The sequence below is a fragment of the Barbus barbus genome (genome assembly GCF_936440315.1).
Source record: "Barbus barbus genome assembly, chromosome: 28".
NCBI classification, from domain to species: Eukaryota; Metazoa; Chordata; class Actinopteri; order Cypriniformes; family Cyprinidae; genus Barbus; species Barbus barbus.
The window spans coordinates 18,190,494-18,210,959 of record NC_136756.1 but is presented as its reverse complement, the minus strand read 5'-3'; the positions used below and the strand labels follow the sequence as shown (position 1 = coordinate 18,210,959).

General features: G+C 36.7%; 2 protein-coding genes across 2 annotated transcripts; both read left to right on the top strand.

Annotated features, from left to right (window-relative positions):
• LOC306848018 (ragulator complex protein LAMTOR5-like) lies at positions 1-2,633 on the top strand. Its single transcript, XM_079382328.1, has 4 exons — positions 1-153; positions 232-293; positions 1,126-1,243; positions 1,571-2,633. The coding sequence occupies exons 1-4, from the start codon at positions 119-121 to the stop codon at positions 1,629-1,631; spliced, it is 276 nt and encodes a 91-aa protein (XP_079238454.1). The 5' UTR covers positions 1-118; the 3' UTR covers positions 1,632-2,633.
• Positions 2,634-3,431: 798 nt separating this feature from the next.
• LOC306848719 (monocarboxylate transporter 5-like) lies at positions 3,432-19,617 on the top strand. The gene is made up of 11 exons (XM_079383444.1): positions 3,432-3,716; positions 4,282-4,404; positions 5,397-5,522; positions 7,458-7,587; positions 7,701-7,833; positions 7,908-8,051; positions 8,136-8,297; positions 8,919-9,494; positions 13,634-13,845; positions 16,830-16,923; positions 17,830-19,617. Exons 3-11 carry the CDS (start codon positions 5,500-5,502, stop codon positions 18,033-18,035), a joined length of 1,680 nt encoding a protein of 559 aa, XP_079239570.1. The 5' UTR covers positions 3,432-3,716; positions 4,282-4,404; positions 5,397-5,499; the 3' UTR covers positions 18,036-19,617.
• Positions 19,618-20,466: the final 849 nt, after the last annotated feature.

The window sequence follows — 20,466 nt, the reverse complement described above, 5'->3', positions numbered from 1 at the left end:
GTAGCGTTGGAATGTCAGCTGACATCCCGGAAGTGATACAAATAATAAATATCGCTGCTGCTCTCTCAACAATATTTCATATTTCGGTTAATTTGAAGACATTCTTTAATCCGCTATTATGGAGGGTGCACTGGAGCAGCATCTTGATGATACGTAAGTTAAATGCATCATTTTTTCCCAAGCATCTATACTTATTTTGGGTGTTGCTTTACTAATGTTTTCTTCCACTAGAATGAAAAATCCTGCCATCGTTGGGGTTTTGTGCACAGACGCTCAAGGCCATAATCTAGGATGTAAGTATCATTCTGTTTTATTCATCCACAGACTGTTAGGTTATGATGGATGAAATAAGGTGTTGTATTTGCAGCATTCATTTTATGTTAATATTTGTGTAACGTTACAGAGGAAGATGTCGCCAAAAAAAAAAATCAATACGAAAGTTTTGGATGTGGTTCAGTTCAGTTTATTTAAAAAAAATAAATAAATAATAACTGGGGACATTATTATTACATAAAATAGACAACTTTACAACCCGAACTAAAACTTTTACGTTTGTGTTATGTTTACTAATATATTTGTAATTGTTTGTGTTAATTGAACTCATTGAACACACACACACACACACACACACATATATATATATATATATATATATATATATTAAAGTAAACAAATCATTTGAAGCTCTAAAATTTAAAAAGGCAAAAGATAACAAAACCAGGACACATTACTCTTATCAGTAACATATTACAAAAAACTGAACACAAACTAAAATGAAAATTGAAATAAAAGCTCATTCAAAATATTACTGAAAACTACAATAATATATAGCCTAATTAATACTTAAAATAACACTACATTTGTTTCACTAATGAAGCAAGGGTAAAAAGTCAAGACAGTGACAAGCTCCTTATAGATAACAAATTATTTTTTCCCTCACTTTATGTGCAACAGTACACAGTAATAATATTGAACGTATTGCTTATTAAAATATAAAGGTTACAGAATCTTGCTTTTATATGGGTTTTCTTGAATGTCTGAAATCTTTTTCATTGCTCACCATAATTTGAGCATGACCCATATGATGTACTGTAACTGTTAATGTCTTGAATGTTTTGATCTCAGGCCGTGGCTCACTTTCTGATGAACATGGAGGCATTGTGTCTGTGCTGGCCAAGCAAGCTGCTTCTCTAACCAAAGACCCCACTGACTCTCCTACTGTGTGTCTAGAGTCTGACTCTGGGTAAGAAGCTACTTGACAAACATCTGTCTAGTTTCCAAAACAGACTACAGATCTTGAAATATTTAATTGAAATGTCAAATGTTTAAATCTTCATTAAAACTTTTTTTAATAAAGTGTATAATTCAGGGGCTTAGCCATAATTACAGCTCAGGGCTTGTTCTCCAATCTTTGACTGCTGCTTTTATCCCATTAAGTACATGCCACTCCGTGACATGCTCTTCAAATTGTATATGTGCACTAAAGTTTATTATAACATGACTTATGATAAATATTGTTACTGCTTTTTAAGTATTAAATGGGACCCTTAATGTAATTCTGTCATTGCAGGAACATTTTGGTGAGAACACATGGAACAATTACACTGGCTGTGCATAAGATGGCATCATAAATTCAGTTTATTTATAATTGTCATATATTGAATGTGTGCAGTGTTTTAAACATCATTATTTGAGTTTGAAAAGCTTCAACGGTCTATTTGATCGGCTGAGATCATGTCTTCCATCATATCAAAAACCATCATATATTTGTGTCCATGGTTAATCAGTCATTTCTTTTCCAATATTTGTATTTTCTTGCAACCATAGTTTAGATGTTTACTGCTTTTATGGGTGGGTGGGGGTCAAACCATTGTTTCCCATCCAATAAATTGTGTTATTTAAGGAAACTAATTCTGACTGGGTCTATTTTGCACATTTGTTTAGTTGAAGTACCATAATGTGTTCAGAAGGGGGCAGTAGTTGTCAAATGTTTTGCATGAAGTAGAATACTGAAGATAGTTACAATGATTTTACATTCTGTAAGTACCTTACAGAGAACAGTTTAATGGTTCATTGTGAGTTATAGTTGATGTGCATGATTAACAATGGCAAATTATTAAAGTTGAGATGGGTAAGGTTTTTCTCAGCCTCCTTCTTAGTTATGGTTAATTATATGTATTTTTTGTCAAACAGATGCCATTTGAAATTAGGTTACTATTACTTTTGTCTTATTTTATGAATAACAGAAATACACTAGGAATACTCCTTGTTTCCTGTTTGTTTGTTTGACTTGAAAAGGTTTGATGTATGCGTGTGGAAAATACAGAGTATTTGGTGTTCTCTTTTTTTTCTCTTTTTGTAAACAAATTCTCCGATAAAACATACAGAGGTAAAGAAAATAATTTAAAAAAATGTAACTTAAGGTTTTTTCCATTTTTATCAGTCATTCTGGCCTGTCATGGAGCGTTGATAACAGTTAACTGTGAAATCACTTTTCACTTTTGAGTGTGAAAATTTTTTACCTTAACTGATAAGAATCAGAGTTTGGCAAAGTTAGCACTTAAACTGGAAACATCCAAGTGGTATACAAAGTGTGCAGCATTAATTCTTAGAGAAAATAAATCATACACTGCAGTTTTTGCTCTATTTTTGATGTAGCTATGCATGTACTGTTTGTCACTCATACTGTTTAGAAGATGTTGTGAATGTGTAACTTTTTCAAGCACACAAACAGCACTGAGAATAGAACACAAGATAATCATCAAAGCAAGTGTGGGTCAACCAAACTATTTCATGAATATTAATTTATTATTTTTTTAAATGCACACAATACTATATTTGTAGATTGTAATGCCCTTTATGGATCTTCAACTGAAAAGACAAAATATATTATCTGATTTGCAGCTCTAAATAGTTACAGCATATGAGCCAATTTTGTCATATGCTGTACATGTGGATGGTTTGTGTGTGCTTTAAACAGCAGATAAATCTTCTCTATGTACATTTGTATGGTTAACATTTCAGAATACAGGTGTGTTTAGGCTACATAATGTTTGAGAACATAAGACATGCAATGACTTTGCATGGCAATGTTTTACCTGGGATTACAGTATCAAAATGTGCAGGTAGATCTTGTAGGACAGTCTGTCATTCATTACTGTCTGTTTACCTGTTGTTCTAAAAACTTCAAAGATTAACCTGCCTTCAACGAGCATCAGTGCCTTTTATGGTTTTCCCCCTGAATACTTAAACATTTATTATTTGCCCCCGAAGCAGTCACAGTGTAGTGGTTTGACCTCTTTCAAATAGGCACAGTCCAGGAAAGCCTCTGTAATAATTAGTTCCACTTCAATACTTAGCTTCTAAGTTCCGGTCACATAGTCATTAAAGCACTAGGGGCCGTCTTTGGCTCTGCACGCCCTGAGAGCATTGCTTCCGATCTGTGGCGGTCAGAGGGGTCAGATGTGACCCCTGAGAGTCTCAGAGACTTGGGAAAATTTTCAGAAAGTAGGAGAAATTAAGCACAGGGAGTCTAGCCATGGTCAGGGATGACTTCGATAAGACATACCACCACATAGGCGGAGCTGTCACCGGGGAATCCACGACTGTTGCCCGCGGCACACCTGCAGATGCGCGCATGAGGAGACGTCTATCCAGATCAAGTCTTAACAAATCAAACCTGGAATAAAATGACTGATATCGTTTCGGGAAATATGGTAAGTCCTTTTCCCGTTTGCGTTTATGAAATAGGCTAGTCGTTGACAATTCACAAAATGATTGATGAAGTTCACAAGTCCGATAAATATATCACAAATCCGAAGTTTTTCTTGGCTAAGAAAAAGCCAAGTCTCTCTCTCTCTCTCTCTCTCTCTCTCTCTCTCGTCAATTTGGTAATAGTTTGATATGCTTTAGGTTGATTTCAACGGTGTGTGAGGAGTAGATATTAGCCTATTCTGTGTTCATTAAACCATAATTAAATAAAATACATGTAACCTGGTTAGGTTTTAATTTTATGGTTCTTTTTATTTACATTTTATTTACATTTCAAATGTATTAACCTTTTTGCAACAATCTAATACAATTGCGTAGGCTATAAACGACAGGTAGGCTAGCTAAATGTGATTCTTTTTTTATTTAGGTTATTTCCCCCCCAAAAAATTGTACTTTAACCTAACTAACAGAAAAATAAAACCCGATATGTTTTATCAGAACATGAAGCATTGATCATATAATTCCGGAGGTTTAACTGACGGTGTTTTTTCTATCGACTGTTATCGATAGGTGTAAAGTACTGCACTCCAGTAGCGCGCGTTCACACGAACGCCGCTGGGCTCGCGCGATCCACACACGAGCGCTATGCGGCTGCAAACAGCTCGCGACAGCATCGGCTCTCTGGCGTTTGAGGTAAGTGCATAAGTGCAGCCTCCTCGTGATTTTCGCCTCTACTTTGTGTCATAGTATATGACTATGAACCAAGCCTAAGTCTTTAGAGGTTTAACTACACAACCGCACGGTTTGTTGTCGCACGGTTGAGTTGAGGATGGGGAGGAAAGATAACGTTGTAGTCTGTGTGGGATGTCCTGAACGGTGCGTTCCCAGTGAGAATCTTTGAATGTTGCAAACCTTTTACAAGGATTTGTTTAAGTAAAAGTTAGGAGTCACGAGGTTATTATTTATGGCAACGTTGAAGAGTGATACTGGATTATAAATTGGACACTTTATCCCAAAGTTAGTACATGCACTTAAATTAAGCCTGCTTAATCTTATGAAACTACTGTGTATCACACTAGGAAAAGTTGTGCATGTTTTTTAGACTCTAAATGTTTGATGTGAAGACACTGCAGGCAATGTGTGGAAATGTACTTCTGTGAATGTGTTTAGAAAACATTACAGTGAATCAATGAAGAGGTCAATGGATTTCCTTCCACTGACTGTAATGTCAGAATAACAAGACTGCATTTGCATATTAATCAAATGAGTGAGATTTAAAAAAAAAAAAAGTAATTCTCAGTTGAACTGAGGTTATATAACTAATTAAAAAGGCCAAGCCCCTGCACAAACCCAACACAAGGTAAGAGGGTCCACAGTCACAGGGATGTAAAGTTCCACACAGATGCGCCAACACAAAAACTGTTTAAAAAGTTTGATGCACAAGCAGTACTCTTGACTATTCATGCCAGAAATCACCACAGTTATGAAAGCTTGTGACCCCCAGTCAGACATCTCTAACAATGAATGTTAGATTAACTGCGTCATGCATTTGTCAGCATGCATGAAAACTCTGAGAATTAGTTATTTGAAACTGAAAGACGCACACCTTGGACACCCAGTGATTAGAGATTCTTGTGTCGGGAAGGTCCAAAAGATAGTAAGTTATAACAGAGTTTGTGTAACAGGTTCATCAAAGCAAGATCTGCAAGTTGAGCTTCCAGTGTGGAAGATGACTCAGAGTAAATAAGGTGTCACCTTAAAGGTCATTCATTTTCCTGTGCAACAATTATGCTGCCAAAAGAGCAACACAGGTGAGTCTTTTTCAAAGTATTTTTCTCCAACTGCCTAAGATTATGAGATCTAAATGTTCCTATTTTGATATTGGAAAGTTGCTTTGACACAATCTGTATTGTTAAAAGTGCTATATAAATAAAGGTGACGACTTAAAGGTAACTAAATTTGTTTGTTAAGATGGATCTTTTTACATTTCTATAGGTGGCCCTTTTCATTCATATTACTACTGTTCTCCAACATTTAAAACAAAGCGACCAGACAGGTTCTGCATGACTGTCACATAAACAGTAATGTTATAATAATTTCATAACACATACCAGAGGAGGAAAACACTGTTTTTGTGACCAAAAATATTGCTCACTCAATCGCTGCACATAGGGCAATTACCAAAAATGCAATTAGCACTGGATTTTAAAGAGCCTTTTGAGTGAAAGTGTCGGGGTGAGTAACAGGGTGGACTGTAGACCTTTCCAATGCAACTTTCTAGACTCACTCTTGAGCTGAAGCATTCGCACATGTGATCTGACATACATGCAAGCACACACACATGCACAGACACACTCTGGGGTGGCCCTCAGTAAGCACATGGAAGGAAATGTTTTCACTTACAACACACTGGCCCAATTCATTGCTCTGTAATCCTCTAAGCAGTTTCTGCATGCTTTAGCGTCTCCACTTGTCTGTTTTCTCTTGAAGGAGACTACCAACTACTTGAACTCATGAGCTTTATGTACGAGAGCTTTACAAACCACATATTTTCTGTCTGACACGGTTATGTTATGGGGAACACAAAGTGGATGCTTTTAGCAGAATATCCAAACAGCTCTTTTAAAAAAGTGAATGGACCATGATTTCAGTGAATAAAGTATTCAATTGTCATTTCTAATTTAAGGCTATTGAATGGTTCCTAAAGACCTGTGATGTAGTGCATTTATACTTCTTTTTGTGCTTTTTGGGGCTTGATTCCCATCAACTTTCATTGTACAGGTACGTCCAATGTCGTCCAATTTAGATATTATGCTAAATACCTCCTTTTCTGTGTTCCACAAAAGAAAGCAAATCATACAGGTTTAAAACAAAATGAAGGCAAGTTAATTGTGAGCGGGTATATTTTTTGTGAACTGTACCTTTAAAAAAAAAAAGTGTATATTTTCTATGCAGTTGTTATGTGTACATTACCCATACATTTTCAGATCAGCAAATGTCATGTTCCTGCTTCAGCTGGAATGACCTGAGGTGATGAATTTGATTGCTCAGTATTTGTAGTTGAGCAAGTGTTTATCTCTGTGAAATAATTCAAACGATCCACCATCTCTGCACAGGGGCTCGCCGTTCGGTTAACTTCATACCAGGTGTTTGTTTGAACGAACCCGTTAGCCTTTGACCATTCTTTCGCTCAGTCTCTCTGTGTCATTTTGAACACTGTACTAGACACACATTTGTATTCAGCTGGATCAGCTGTAAATAAAGAGGTCTCAGGCCCAGATCCAGAACACTTCACCTCATACTGATAACCAGATTAAACCAGTGGCATCCTCATGTTTACTCAAAATTTAACCACTTTAAATAGAATAACCCATGGTACAGATGTCATCACGGTCCACTGCATTCTGGGTTGTTGAATGTTTAACAGATAACACCAGATCAAACCACATTATGCTGGTGATCCTGTATTTGGGTCCAAATGTAAAAAAGGGCAAAGGAGTAACAGGAGATCAGATTAAAAATTAACTACCACATTTGCCATTTTTACATAATTTTTTATCAGTGTTTTGATACATGGGTTTTTTTCTTAATTGAACCTGTTCATATAATAATAATTGATTAATTATTGTGTTTTTGGAAACCTTTCATCTGTAAGGGGTTGTATGTTTAAGATGGTGAAGAGGTAATAATTTTATGAAAATCTATCTCTCACTGGTTGATATTAAGTGGATGTTGGAATGTTTCAGTGATGGCAAGGCTGCCAAAACCTTCTGCTCTGAACAAAAAGCCAAGGCCATGAAGAAAGAAAAGGAGGTTGTTTATGTGGATCCACCAGATGGCGGTTGGGGTTGGATGGTGGTTCTGCATTGTTTCCTGGTATGTCATGAATCCTGCTGTTAGATACTCTAATTTAGAGCGTCTTTGCCATGATAAAATTGAGGTGATCTGTATTGAGCTAAAATCAGTTGAATCTGCTGGTGTTTTTTCAGGTGAACGTGTTGGTAATGGGTACATTGAAGAGCTTTGGGATCTTCTTTGTGGCACTGCAGGATGAGTTTGGTGGTTCATCTGAGAGCATCAGCTGGATTGGATCCATCATGTCCAGCCTCAGGCTCTCTGGAGGTACGGTCACCATAGCAACCATCTTCGATCCAATATGACAGGTAATAAACCCAGTTTTGTTTGTGACCCGTTAGGTCCTTTGGCCTCTGTGGCCTGTGCCAAGCTGGGGAACAGGGTTACCTCCATAGTGGGGGCGTTTTTTGTCAGTGCCGGCTTTATCTTCAGCATATTTGCAACTAGCGTGATCTACCTTTACTTTAGCATGGGGATAGTTGTTGGTGAGTTTTATTTTATATGAAAAATAAAAGTATAGATATTATGAGTAAAAAAAATGTATCCACAAAACTTTAATTTTTTTCCAGGTCTCGGGTTTGCTCTTCTTTATCAGGCCACATCTGTTGTAACAGTGACCTATTTCCGAAAGAGGCTGGCAACTGCATATTCTATTGGACGCTCTGGCATGGGTTTGACCTTTGCCCTCGCTCCTTTCATTCAGCTGCTTTTGGATCAGTTTGCTTGGCAGGGTACTTGGTTTTCAGCTACATTATAATAAGATCTTAAATATCATTACAAATCTTTAACTGGTGTGTGATTTATATACTATTGTTCAAAAGTTTTGTGTCGGTATGATTGTTTTAATATTTTTGAAATCATTTTCTTATGCTCACCATGATAAAAGCAAAAGTTTATTTGATAAAAGCATTTATATTATGACATTTTATTACTATTTAAATTAACTTTTTTCTATTTTCATTTTCTTTTTCTGATGGCAAAACTGAATTTTCAGCAGAAGTGTTTTTTAGGAGTTTAAAGAACAACATTAAAATAGAACTCTTGAGTAACATTATAACTGTCATTTTATTCATTTTTTTAAGGCTAAAAAGTAATTTTTGGTTTAATATAGTGACTAATTTTTTTCTGGATCTAATAATTTATCCGAAAATACATTAAAAATACAATGCAGCCATTGATTTGAATATTCCTCTTAAATGATAAGTATGTTTTTAATTAATTTTATGTAATGAATTTATGAGCATGAATTCAAAAATGTCTGGGTGTCCTTATATTACAGTAAAGAAAGAAGTATTATTATTACATGTTAAAATATTATCACTGACACTCATGTGTTTCTCTTCTGTCTCTAGGAGCTCTTTTGATTTTGGGAGGCCTGATGCTGAACCTGGTGGCTTCTGGGATGCTTTTGCGGCCCATTAACGTTAGACCTCCAGCTTCTCCCATGTCAAACTCCAACCTTCATAAAGCTGGATCTGAGAAAGATCCTCTTAAGAACCATGTGAATGGCAACACATCTATATCCAATGGCACTTCCAAAATGGACAGCTCACCTCCCATTCACAGGGACACACTTATAATAGAGAACCCCGTTCATGAACATAATTCTCTCCCACATCTGGAACTCAAAAAGTCTATCCAGAATGGGGTGAACGGTACAGATGGCAGCCAAATGAAAACTTCCCCCGAGATGAATGGGGTTTCTCCTGTGAATTCGTTACTTGAGAACAGCAGAGCAGAAAATCTTCCTGAAAACCCCAAAAAAGTGTTGGACTTCTCACTGTTGAAGAACCCTTTCTTTTGCATCTACACTTGGTCGCTGGTCTTCAGTCAGCTGGCATATTTTATCCCTTACTTCCATTTGTCTGCAAGGGCCCGGAACCTGGGCATCAACCCTATGGATGCTTCCTTCATCATCTCTGTAGCTGGTGAGTCATATTACCTTTGATTAACCTATGTAACCCTAGAGTCTTTTTTTTTCCACTGTCTATTTCTATTATAAGTATTAAGTGTTTTGTACAGAATTCATTTTGCATTCACAAGAAAATTATAGATAAATGATTTGTGACAAAGTTTATAAGATGATTTAAATTAAAAAGTTACCTATTGCACAAAAAAGTCCAGCATGTTTGTTATTGCTGTTCTCTGCCTGCAAGAGTTGAACTGTACACTAATAATGTGTAACAGTAAAAGAAATCAATAGGACGTAAGCACTGCTGAGCTATGCTGTGTAAAATGGAGAGACAAAAGACCATGTAATGACAGTGCTACTGGACAGCATGTCATTAGCGAAGCTGGGGTTTTTTTCTGGCTTCATCAGGGATGTGTTCCAGGAAAGCCATACAGCCATACCTGATAGATGCACTATGGCCATTGTGCGTAGCAAGATGTGCTCTATCATGGGCTTTAAAGGGTTGATGCAAAAACACAGCCAACTTCACATTAATTATTTGTGAGCAGTTTAATTTCTGCAGTGTTATGCAATGAGTGCTCTTACATAAAAAATGAACTTTGGCATGGTGGCTAAAACCAGAGGGCTTGTAAGTGTCCTATCAATAATGCCACAGTGAATGAAAGAGAGTGTGAATATGTTTACTCAAACATTATTTTTTTCATCTGTATTTATTTACCAAAAGGTAGTATTATCGAGATATTGATTTTAAGGGTGTTGAGTATTATCTCTAATGGTGTTCTTTAGAGAAACAAGAAATACAAGGCACTTATGTTAACATGAAAAAGCTTTTATTAAAATGGAAACTTTTTCAGCAAAAAATCATAACCAATGTTTTGTCTGGGTATGTAGGAAACATGTGACACCCTATTGACCCAATTGTTTGTTTACTGCAATACACACCCTGATAAAGGCTCACTATTTGTAACATGTCTATTTTTGTTTTTCTTCAACTTTATTTATATAACGCTTAATACAATACAGATTGTATCAAATCAGTTTTACAGTATCAAACAGGAAAATAGTGTTGATAGTGCAAGAGGAAAATAGTAAACACTATTGAATTTTTTATGTTACACCCTGTGCAATTTACTTGAAATTCATGCTTCATATTAGAATTGTAAATGCACCGTTACTGAAATTATGACTGATATGATGAGCTGTTAGTTATTTTTATGTTGTGACTGATAACTGATGAATGTCCGTTAATAAAATGATAAACTATTTTGTCAAAATAAATAAAAAAATAAAACCCTATCGTACATCCCTACTTTATATAGTGGCCCAAAAAGTCACCTTTTGGAGTCACACTTAAAATGTACCAATGTCTCTAATTTATATAATAATATTTTGAAAGATAGCACAAGCAAAAATCATTTAAATTCGTAAATCAATGAAATAAGGGCTCAGAAAAGTGTGGTTTTGTAAGTTTAGCATCACTTATTCACAGAGGCTGCTTGGGGTTGCTTGGAGTTGTTTTTTTTTATAATTTTTCTGCCAAGTTTGCCTGAATTAAGCTGTCAAAAAACTGCTTCAATGGTCTTCAGTACTCCATGAAAAGTCATCTTTATTCATATAGCACATTATACAATACAGATTGTTTCAATGCAGCTTCACAGTAATAATCAGGAAATAAATCATCTAAATTTAAAATGGGACAAATTCAAATTCTGCTGTAAATCAAATACTCTACTGTCTAGTGTCTGAACTTTATAAGGTCATTTTGTCATCCAGCATCTGTCTGATAGACCCTCCCCTTCTAGAACATAATGAAAGCTGCAATAGTTAAGTCAATGAAGTGTCCAACATTCCACACTTTGTTTTTCTGGTTAATTAAGTGCATCATCTGGATATTTGAAGTGTACTTTTTCTTTTTGGAATTTTCAGTATGAATATACTTGCAATATATAGTATATACTACTAAATGGTTTTGAATAGTGCACAAAATTGAGAGACAATCGCGATATTCCAAATGTCTCCTTTCCCCCCACCCCCTCCACCTGCACTTTGAAAGATGTTTTCACATTGGACAGGGTGAGTAGGGAACTAACGCTCAGGCTCCTCGTGGCAGGTCACTCACTGTCGGCGAGCCAAGGGAAGTCGCTAAGCAACAGCCCAAGTAGCTGCCGTGAGGCTTGGTAGTTCAGTGCCCAGTTCTGAAGTGGCGGACAATGTGTGGCGCGCCACTGAGGCAGCAATGCGGACAAAAGAGAGTGAGGAGACGAGCCAAACACGTTTTGTGTTTTAATGAGGTGGTAGCGATCGGACATGCATTTGGGCGCTCTGTACCTCAGTGAGGGCCTATTGTCCGTCTTTGATGTAGTGGGGACATTGCATTCGTCCTGTCCTTTTGTGTCCACTGAGTGAAGTACACAAAGACACAAACACCTGTCACATGCCTGATTACCCTGGTGAAAGTCCCCCTATACACTACAGAGTTTTGTGGACTAGGAGCCTCAACGTTTTGTCACCGAGATTCTGTATTGAAGTTTCATTGTGCAAAGCATGACAGGAACAGCTGTGAAACTCATTGGCCCTGCTGGGATTTAAACACACAAACAACGCGCAAAATATCTTTGGGTCCAAGCGGGGCACACCAGGATCTCACCTTTAGTGGAGCACCGAGGACATGCAAACATCGAGCAGCTGTTTTGTTTTATGTCTGGCCAGCAATAAATGACTCCACATGTGCACAAACTGCAGCATCAGTTCAAGCCATTGGTTCTATATGAGCTGGTCAGATCATACCAACACCTCTGGGCTTTGTGTAAGCATATTCAGTGATGAATGAATATGATCTTGTGTATGTGCATTTTTATGTAGGTATATTCAATAAACTGTGATAGCCTGCATGTCAGCAGAGAGGCTCACACTTTGGATCTGTTGCGTATGTATGAATTTGCAATAGTGCTGCCTCGGGTCTTTTCCTAGACTGTTCAATAAAGCTCTGCAGCATAAAGACATACAGCTGCGGCACAGACAACAGCAAACATAAAGCAGTACTGAACGCTTTGTACGGCACACCACAAAATAACTAGTCTGTTATCATTACTTCTGTTCCTCTTCTGTCACTCTTTGAACTGAAAAACAGATTGGGCCAGAGGCTTCAAGCAAAATGTAAATTAACTGAAAGTATGTCAAGCATCAGTTTTTCATGTTTGTGAAATATACACTTAGTTCAAAAGTTTGGGGTCGTTCAATGTTTTTGAAAGAAGTCTCTTATGTTCACCCAGGCTAAATTCAATTGATCAAAAGTACAATAAAACAGAATACTGTGAAATATTATTACAGTTTAAAATAACTTTTCTGTTTGAATATATTTCAAAATCTAATTTATTCCTGTGAGGACCAAAGGTCATGTGATACTGAAGACTAAAGCAATGGATGCTGAACATTTAGTTGATTCTTCAGAAATTATTTTAAATTGCTGATTTGCTGCTGTAAGAAGTGTTTCGTATTAGTTTTTGCTGTTTATTACTTTTTAATTCAGATTCATTTTTAAGGATTCTTTGATGAATAAAGTTCAGTAGAATAACATGTATGTGAAAGATTTTGTAACATTATAAAAGTCTTTACTGTCACTATTGTTTACTGTAATGAATCCTCGCTAAATAGAAGTATTCATTTCATATAAAATCTTAACCCAACCCCAAACTTGTGAACTTAGGTTATTTTTTCAAAGAATTAAAATGTGCATTATTTATTTATTTATTCTTTTTTTATTTGTAACTAATACTGACCTCTCCATTTTCCATGTTTGGAGAAACAGAGGTATATTTCAATTGTACAAGCAATGTAAAAAGATGTTGTAGTATGTGTACGCATGATAGCGACTTATATTTTGGAAATTTGGGAAATACTGTTTTTCTCACAAAGCTAAAAAAATAAGTATAGTATAGAACTATATTAGCCATTTAGATCACCAATGTTTTTGTCATTTTGAACCTTGACAGTAACATGTAAAGTCACCTTTACATAAAAACAGGTCAAACAGGTTTGGAACAACATTCCACAATATTAAGGCAGCAATACCCTATAAGGATGAAACCTTGGAAGAATCTAATACTAAGTGTTCCATTTTCAGTCCATCAGTACAAAAGTTTTTCTGTCTCATAGGTATAACAGAGACAGTCGCCCAACTTGCATCTGGCTGGGTGACAGACAGGAATCTGGTTCACAAGTATCACTATCATAAGGCCTACCTGATCCTGTGTGGTGTGGTCAATCTTCTCTCCCCTCTGGCCACCTCGTACATCTTGCTCATGGTCTATGCTGTCTTCTTTGCCATCTTCTGTGGGGGGTACATGGCTCTCCTACTTCCTGTGCTGGTGAGTACTGGAAGGCCTGGGCCTTGCAAAGATCATATATAAATGAGTAGATATACAGGTGCATCTCAATAAATTAGAATGTTGTGAAAAAGTAATTTTTTTCTTGAAAGTTACTTCAAAAAGTGAAACTTTCATATATTTTAGATTCATTGCATGTAAAGTAAAACATTTCAAAAGTTTTTTTGTTTTAATTTTGATGATTAGAGCTTACAGCTGATGAAAGTCAAAAATCTTAGAATATTTACATTTGAGTTTCAATTAATGACCATCCCTACAGTATAAATTCCGGGTATCTCTTGTTCTTTGAAACCACAATAATGGAGAAGACTGCTGACTTGGCAATGATCCAGAAGATGAACATTGACGCCCTCCACAAAGAGGGTAAGTCACAGAGGGTCATTACTGAAAGGTGTGGCTGTTTACAGAGTGCTGTATCAAAGCATATTAAATTCAAAGTTGACTGGAAGGAAGAATTTGGGTAGGAAAAGGTGCACAAGCAACAGGGATGACTGCAAGCTTGAGAATACTGTCAAGCAAAGCTGTTTCAAACACTTGTGAGAGCTTCACAAGGAGTGGACTGAAGCTGGAGTCAGTGCATCAAGAGTCACCACGCTCAGACGTCTTCAGGAAAAGGGCTACCAAGCCACTTCTGAACCAGAGACAACATCAGAAGCGTCTTATCTGGGCTGTGGAGAAAAAGAACTGGACTGTTGCTCAGTGGTCCAAAGTCCTCTTTTCAGATGAAAGTAAATTTTGCATTTCATTTGGAAATCAAGGTCCCAGAGTCTGGCGGAAGAGTGGAGAGGCACAGAATCCATGTTGCTTGAAGTCCAGTGTGAAGTTTCCACAGTCAGTGATGATTTGGGCTGCCATGTCATTTGCTGCTGTTGGTCCACTGTGTTTTCTGAAGTCCACAGTCAACGCAGCCATCTACCAGGATATTTTAGAGCACTTCATGCTTCCTTCTGCTGGCAAGCTTTATGGATGTGCTGATTTCATTTTCCAGCAGGACTTGGCACCTGCCCACACTGCCAAACGTACCAAAAGCTGGTTCAATGACCATGGTGTTACTGTGCTTGATTGGCCAGCAAACTCGCCTGACCTGAACCCCATAGAGAATCTATGGGGTATTGTCAAGAGGAAGATGAGAGACACCAGACCCAACAATGCAGATGACCTGAAGGCCGCTATCAAAGCAACCTGGGCTTCCACACCACCTCAGCAGTGCCACAAACTGATCACCTCCATGCCACGCCGAATTGAGGCAGTAATTAAAGCAAAAGGAGCCCCTACCACGTATTGAGTACATATACAGTAAATGAACATACTTTCCAGAAGGCCAACAATTAACTAAAAATTGTTTTTTTTATTGGTCTTATGAAGTATTCTAATTTGTTGAGATAGTGAATTGGTGGGTTTTTGTTAAATGTTAGCCTAAATCATCACAATTAAAAGAACCAAAGACTTAAACTACTTCAGTCTGTGTGCACGGAATTTATTTAATACACAAGTTTCACAATTTGAGTTGAATTACTGAAATAAATGAACTTTTCCACGACATTCTAATTTATTGAGATGCACCTGTAGTTCAATATATAAATACAATTTTAGTTGTCTCTGTTTAGTTGTTTTATCACTTTCAGTGTTCTCAATGTTACCAGCAGCTTGAAAGTATGTCTTAGGAGTTATGAGCTCAGTTCTGTTCATTATAAATGGGGACATCCTAATGCAGTTTCCTTCACTCGTATTATACATGCTCGTCATGGAGAGGTCTTCTTTCTAGTACTGAGACATTGAGTTCTTGTGGTGTAATACTGTGAAGGGCAGTGTAAGGAGAGAGGGCTAGATTGACAGCCGGCGCTGCAGTACACCCGTTCCTCTGGAAGGAATCTCAGGTTTTACCTTTCAAATATTTTTTACAACCTGGAATCACTCTCAGTGAACCAGATGAGTGAAATGAGTGCTTAAAAAGCCCCTGAGGGAAAACAGTCTGTTTCCAACATGTATAAACTTTAAATATGCTTGTTGAACGTGCATGTAAAGTAGTTATTATGAAAATATCTTTGAATTAAAGGGATAGTTCACCCAAAAATGGAAATTATGTTATAATTTACTCACTTTCAGGTTGTTCCAAACCTGTATGAGTTTCTTTCTTCTGCTAAATTTGAAATAAGACATTTTGAAAAATATAGGCAACAAAACAGTTCTAGTCCCAACTGACTTAGTAGTATTTTTTATTTTTATTTTTTTAGTAGTATGTTTTTTGTACTATGGAAGTCAATGGGAACCAGCAACTGTTCTTTTATGTTCAAAAGAATAAAGATACTAATATAGGTTTGGAACAACCTTAGGGTTAGTAAATAAAGGCAGAATTTTCATTTTTGGTGAACTGTCCCGTTAACAGACTAATCAAATATTGATTCTCCCTGAACCTCAAGAAAGCAAGTAATTGCTTTAAACAATACAATTGCTCGTCTAATTGTAATATGCAAATCAACTGTTCTATTATGACTAAATATGAGCAAACTGGATGAACAGCAAGAGAATTAATGTAGTAAAGCATGATGGAACATAGTTTTTTATGCTTTATGGTGCTAAAATGTATGAAAATTTTATGAAATAGATACACTACCTTTGGGGTCAGTAAGATTTTTATTCAGCAAATATGCATTAAATTAATCAAAAGTGACAGTAAAGAGTTTTGCACATACCTCAGTGTATGAGTGTGTGTGAGATGGAGTATATTGCATTGAATTATAATAAAAAATATTGTTTTAAATATGCTTTGGTGGGGGAAAAATGTGTATTAATAAATTTGATAAGAAATAATAATCATTTATTTAATGATAAATCCTTGTCTATTTCTCTATCAAAGTTTGCTTTCTCTTGCAAAGTTGTTTTTTCTGGCCTAGTTAGAGAAGTCATAATGCTGCCATATGCCATCTGTCATTAATATTATTCATTTCTCCATCTGTGTTTTCCAGGTGGACTTGGTGGGCTCTGAAAAGCTGAACAACTCGATGGGGTTCTCAATGTTCTTTGTGGGGATTGGCTGTCTAACAGGTCCTCCTCTGGCAGGTATGTGGAGTTTGGATGAACTCCTTGACTAGATCATGCGAGCGATAAACATCAATAGGTGAATGTAGCCTCGATGTCTCACGAAAATAACCAGCAGCTTTGGAAAGACTTGGCGAGACATGATCATTTGTAAGACAAGCTTGCTTCTGTGTATTCTGTGGCTTGAGGGACACTGAGGTCGTACAGTTTCATATTTCTGTTTAAGTGGGTTACAGATGGGAGACATGTTAACCCACCTAAAAATAGGATTACCTGTCTGGATAGATTTAAAGCATTTTGAACTTTAGTTTTCATAATATGCAGCATATATGGCTCCTTTTCATTATAATGTATTGCTAAGCAAATTCTATTAGGCTACTAGATACATTATTTGCTGCTATTTAATAAGAATACTCAGTCATCAACACAAATACAGAATCTCCTTACATAGAACAGTTCTACAGTGAAGTACAGTTCTTGGAAAAGCAAGTCTTGAAGAGGGGGCTCTTCAGAAAGGCGAGTATAGACCTTCCCCTGAACTCTGAAACAGTTATGCTAACATGAACCATCTTGTCAGGGCCTCCTTCCACAATCCCCCCCACCCCCCAAAAAATAATGAGCAGCCAGGGAAGCAAAACAGATTTTTCTATCCTACCCAAGGTAGTAATTCCTACTTGAAAACAAGTCAGAAAACAGGTGTGGGGAGATTCTAGACTGGAATGTGTAGAAAGTTTTCTCCATGAGACCATCATCTTAAGTGTCAGGTTACTGACTGTTCGTGCAAGAAAAAAACAAAAAAAACAAAAACAAAAAGGAAGTCTTTCTTTTTTACATGTTTTCTTCATTGACCTCCATTGACTATTTAAGGAAAACTTCCATCTGTCAGTAGTTTTATATACATCTAACGCTTTGTGTTTTGTCCCAAAGGCTTCCTGTACGACTACACTCAGACCTACGACTGCTCCTTCTACCTGGCAGGTGTGTGTTATCTGTTATCATCAGTTTCTCTTTTCCTGGAGCCTCTGGCGAGGCGCTGGCAAGCCCGGAAGAAGCGGCTAGAGATTCTAAACCAAGAATTGATGTGGAGTAATGGCTGTTTCTGCCCGGCGCCTCAGAGGAATGGTGTTGTATAATAAAGCGCTAAACACAAAGCCATTTTACTTTCCACCATGTCATGTGGTTCACCCTCTGAGGGCTGATCGGAAGAGGACCTGACCTGAACATTTGGCGGGACCACAGCATGGCAAGCAAATGAATGTTCATTTGAATGCAGAGACCAATAATTTAATGCTTCAGGACACTACAATGCAAACTACTTTGTTTTGAGAATGGAGTTGGTTGAATGGTTTTATAAAACTCTTCTTCTTGCTTCTCTCACCGCCATCTTTAATGGCAATCAGATCAGCATGAGAACAAAATGAGGAGCCTTTGTCACCACGTAAGCTTTTATTTTACAGCACATGATAAATCTTGATCTTCCTACATTAGAAAGTTACTCAAATGCTACCACTGATATGATTGTAAATTTGTATCACAGGACACATAATACTCACTTAGGCAAATATATTAGTAGTGAAATAAGAATATTTTGTCAGATGGGGATGGGTCTATGCAATAAGCCTATTAAGACTCCGTGAGCCTCATTTTTGAGCCTTTAATGCGTGTTCATGTCTGTTGATGTGTTTTTTGCTATGAAGCTTAGTACTGTGTAAAGTACTGCATCAAGCCATAATGGCTGACATCAACAGATTTTGTCATTGGTGCCCCAACTGGAAGACATTTTAGGCCAGAATACTCCAGACATGGACTTCTTTTTTTTTTTTCCACTGGTGCCAAATCAGTCACACTGTCATTTACTGCTGACAGCAACCAAGAGATTTTTTGGAACAAACCGCTGTGTGAATACAAGTGAATATTCTTCTGATGCCAAGTTTCGCAAGAATTAGGTCAGTGTGCTTGTGGGTTCATGTGTACCTGTACAAGAGGGCCCAGACGTTGAGTATATATATTGAGCGTTCTCTAAAGTGCAAATCCTTTATACTTATTGCCATTTTTATTTTTAGGTTCCGATTTTGTTGGGTTTATCACCACTGTTTGCCTTTGGACACAATGACTGTGCTAAATATACCGGGGATGAGAGCCAAAGATGTAATAGAAATATAATTGATCAATCTATGCATTTGAACATGTCCTGTTTTGATAGAAATCTCGTTACAGCTCACGTTGTAGACAGTTTTTGCTGGTTCTGTGTGAGCTGTTGCCCTCTAGAGGCCCGAAAGATGTACTGCTACTGGAATGTTGTGTCAATTAACAGGCTGTCCATGTTCTGGAATGTCCAGTTCTTTTCTTTCATCAGCCAAGTAATGACTAACTAGTATTTCCTAGAATGAGCAAGACACGCACAAATGTGACAAGTGAACAAATAATAACAATATGCCATTGAAATCATTGGCCACTGATTTTTTTGTGTTGTTTTTGGCAGCAAGCTTTTCCTTATCACACTTAATTGTTTAATGAAAACAGGGTTTTTGAAGAAATGGGTTAGTGTTTTGGAACATTTGTATAAGTTGTTTTAAACTAGCCTTAAAGACAGTTAAGGGGACACAATAACGCTATTAATGTAAATGACAGACTTCACCAGCTATACTGTACTGTTAGTGATTTTGTAATGAAAAATGTGATAGCATGATGCTGGCCTAAGGATTATAAGATGAAAGTTTCTTGTTGCGTGTGTGTTTTTTTTCCTTCCTTTTTTATTATTATTGTTTTGTTGACAATGCTCACAATTGTCAAGATCCAGCAGTACATTTGACAGCCACTGGATTTCCTGTAAAACATTTGTTAATCCCTGGGAGATCTTATCTAAATTATGAGGAAAATAGAAAAGAAAAGCGTTTTCTGCAAACCGGAAAACAGCTTTATATATAATATAATCTTTGAAACAGCACTGTCTGAAGTCCATTGATTATCTTAATTATTATTAGTGTCTTAAAAAAAAGATTGCTCATATTAAGATTTGTCATTTTAAAACATACACTCGTTCTTTTCATGTGTAACATCAGAAAATAGCACAAAGTAGTGTAAAAGATCATCTTTATTGAGAACAATGCATGTAACACAACATTAGTAAGCAGTATATTTACATTTCTAATGCATCAACTAAGACATTCCTCAAATATAAAAATATGTATTGTATTACAAGAAATCATAGGCATCCGTTAGTATTAATATAAACCAACTTGATTCTAAACTATTTTAACAAAATTACATGCAAAAACCACTTAACTTCAAAAATTGAGCTGGTACTTACAGAAATGTGAGCTGAGATGAGATGCACTGCACTTTTCATGTTTAATCACTGATGAATAGATACCTACAATGCAACCATGATGTTCTGTGGACACCAAAAACAGCACATAATAATGTGTAGAACATTTCACATACATAAAAAATGAATAATTAAATATGGTTGTTCAGCTGTAGGAAAAAGGCTTCTAATCAATAACAAACCATCCTGGTTTCATCTGAAGATCTGTGCGTTCATTACTCAGCAGATACTCGCAT

Bases quoted from the DNA above. Each gene is read 5' to 3' on its own strand.
- LOC306848018 (XM_079382328.1), top strand. From the start codon at position 119: ATGGAGGGTGCACTGGAGCAGCATCTTGATGATAC. The intron at 154-231 runs GTAAGTTAAATG...TTCTTCCACTAG, and splicing joins GAGCAGCATCTTGATGATAC to AATGAAAAATCCTGCCATCG. The intron at 1,244-1,570 runs GTAAGAAGCTAC...CTGTCATTGCAG, and splicing joins TGTCTAGAGTCTGACTCTGG to GAACATTTTGGTGAGAACAC.
- LOC306848719 (XM_079383444.1), top strand. From the start codon at position 5,500: ATGCTGCCAAAAGAGCAACACAG. The intron at 7,588-7,700 runs GTATGTCATGAA...GTGTTTTTTCAG, and splicing joins TGGTTCTGCATTGTTTCCTG to GTGAACGTGTTGGTAATGGG. The intron at 16,924-17,829 runs GTATGTGGAGTT...TTTGTCCCAAAG, and splicing joins AACAGGTCCTCCTCTGGCAG to GCTTCCTGTACGACTACACT.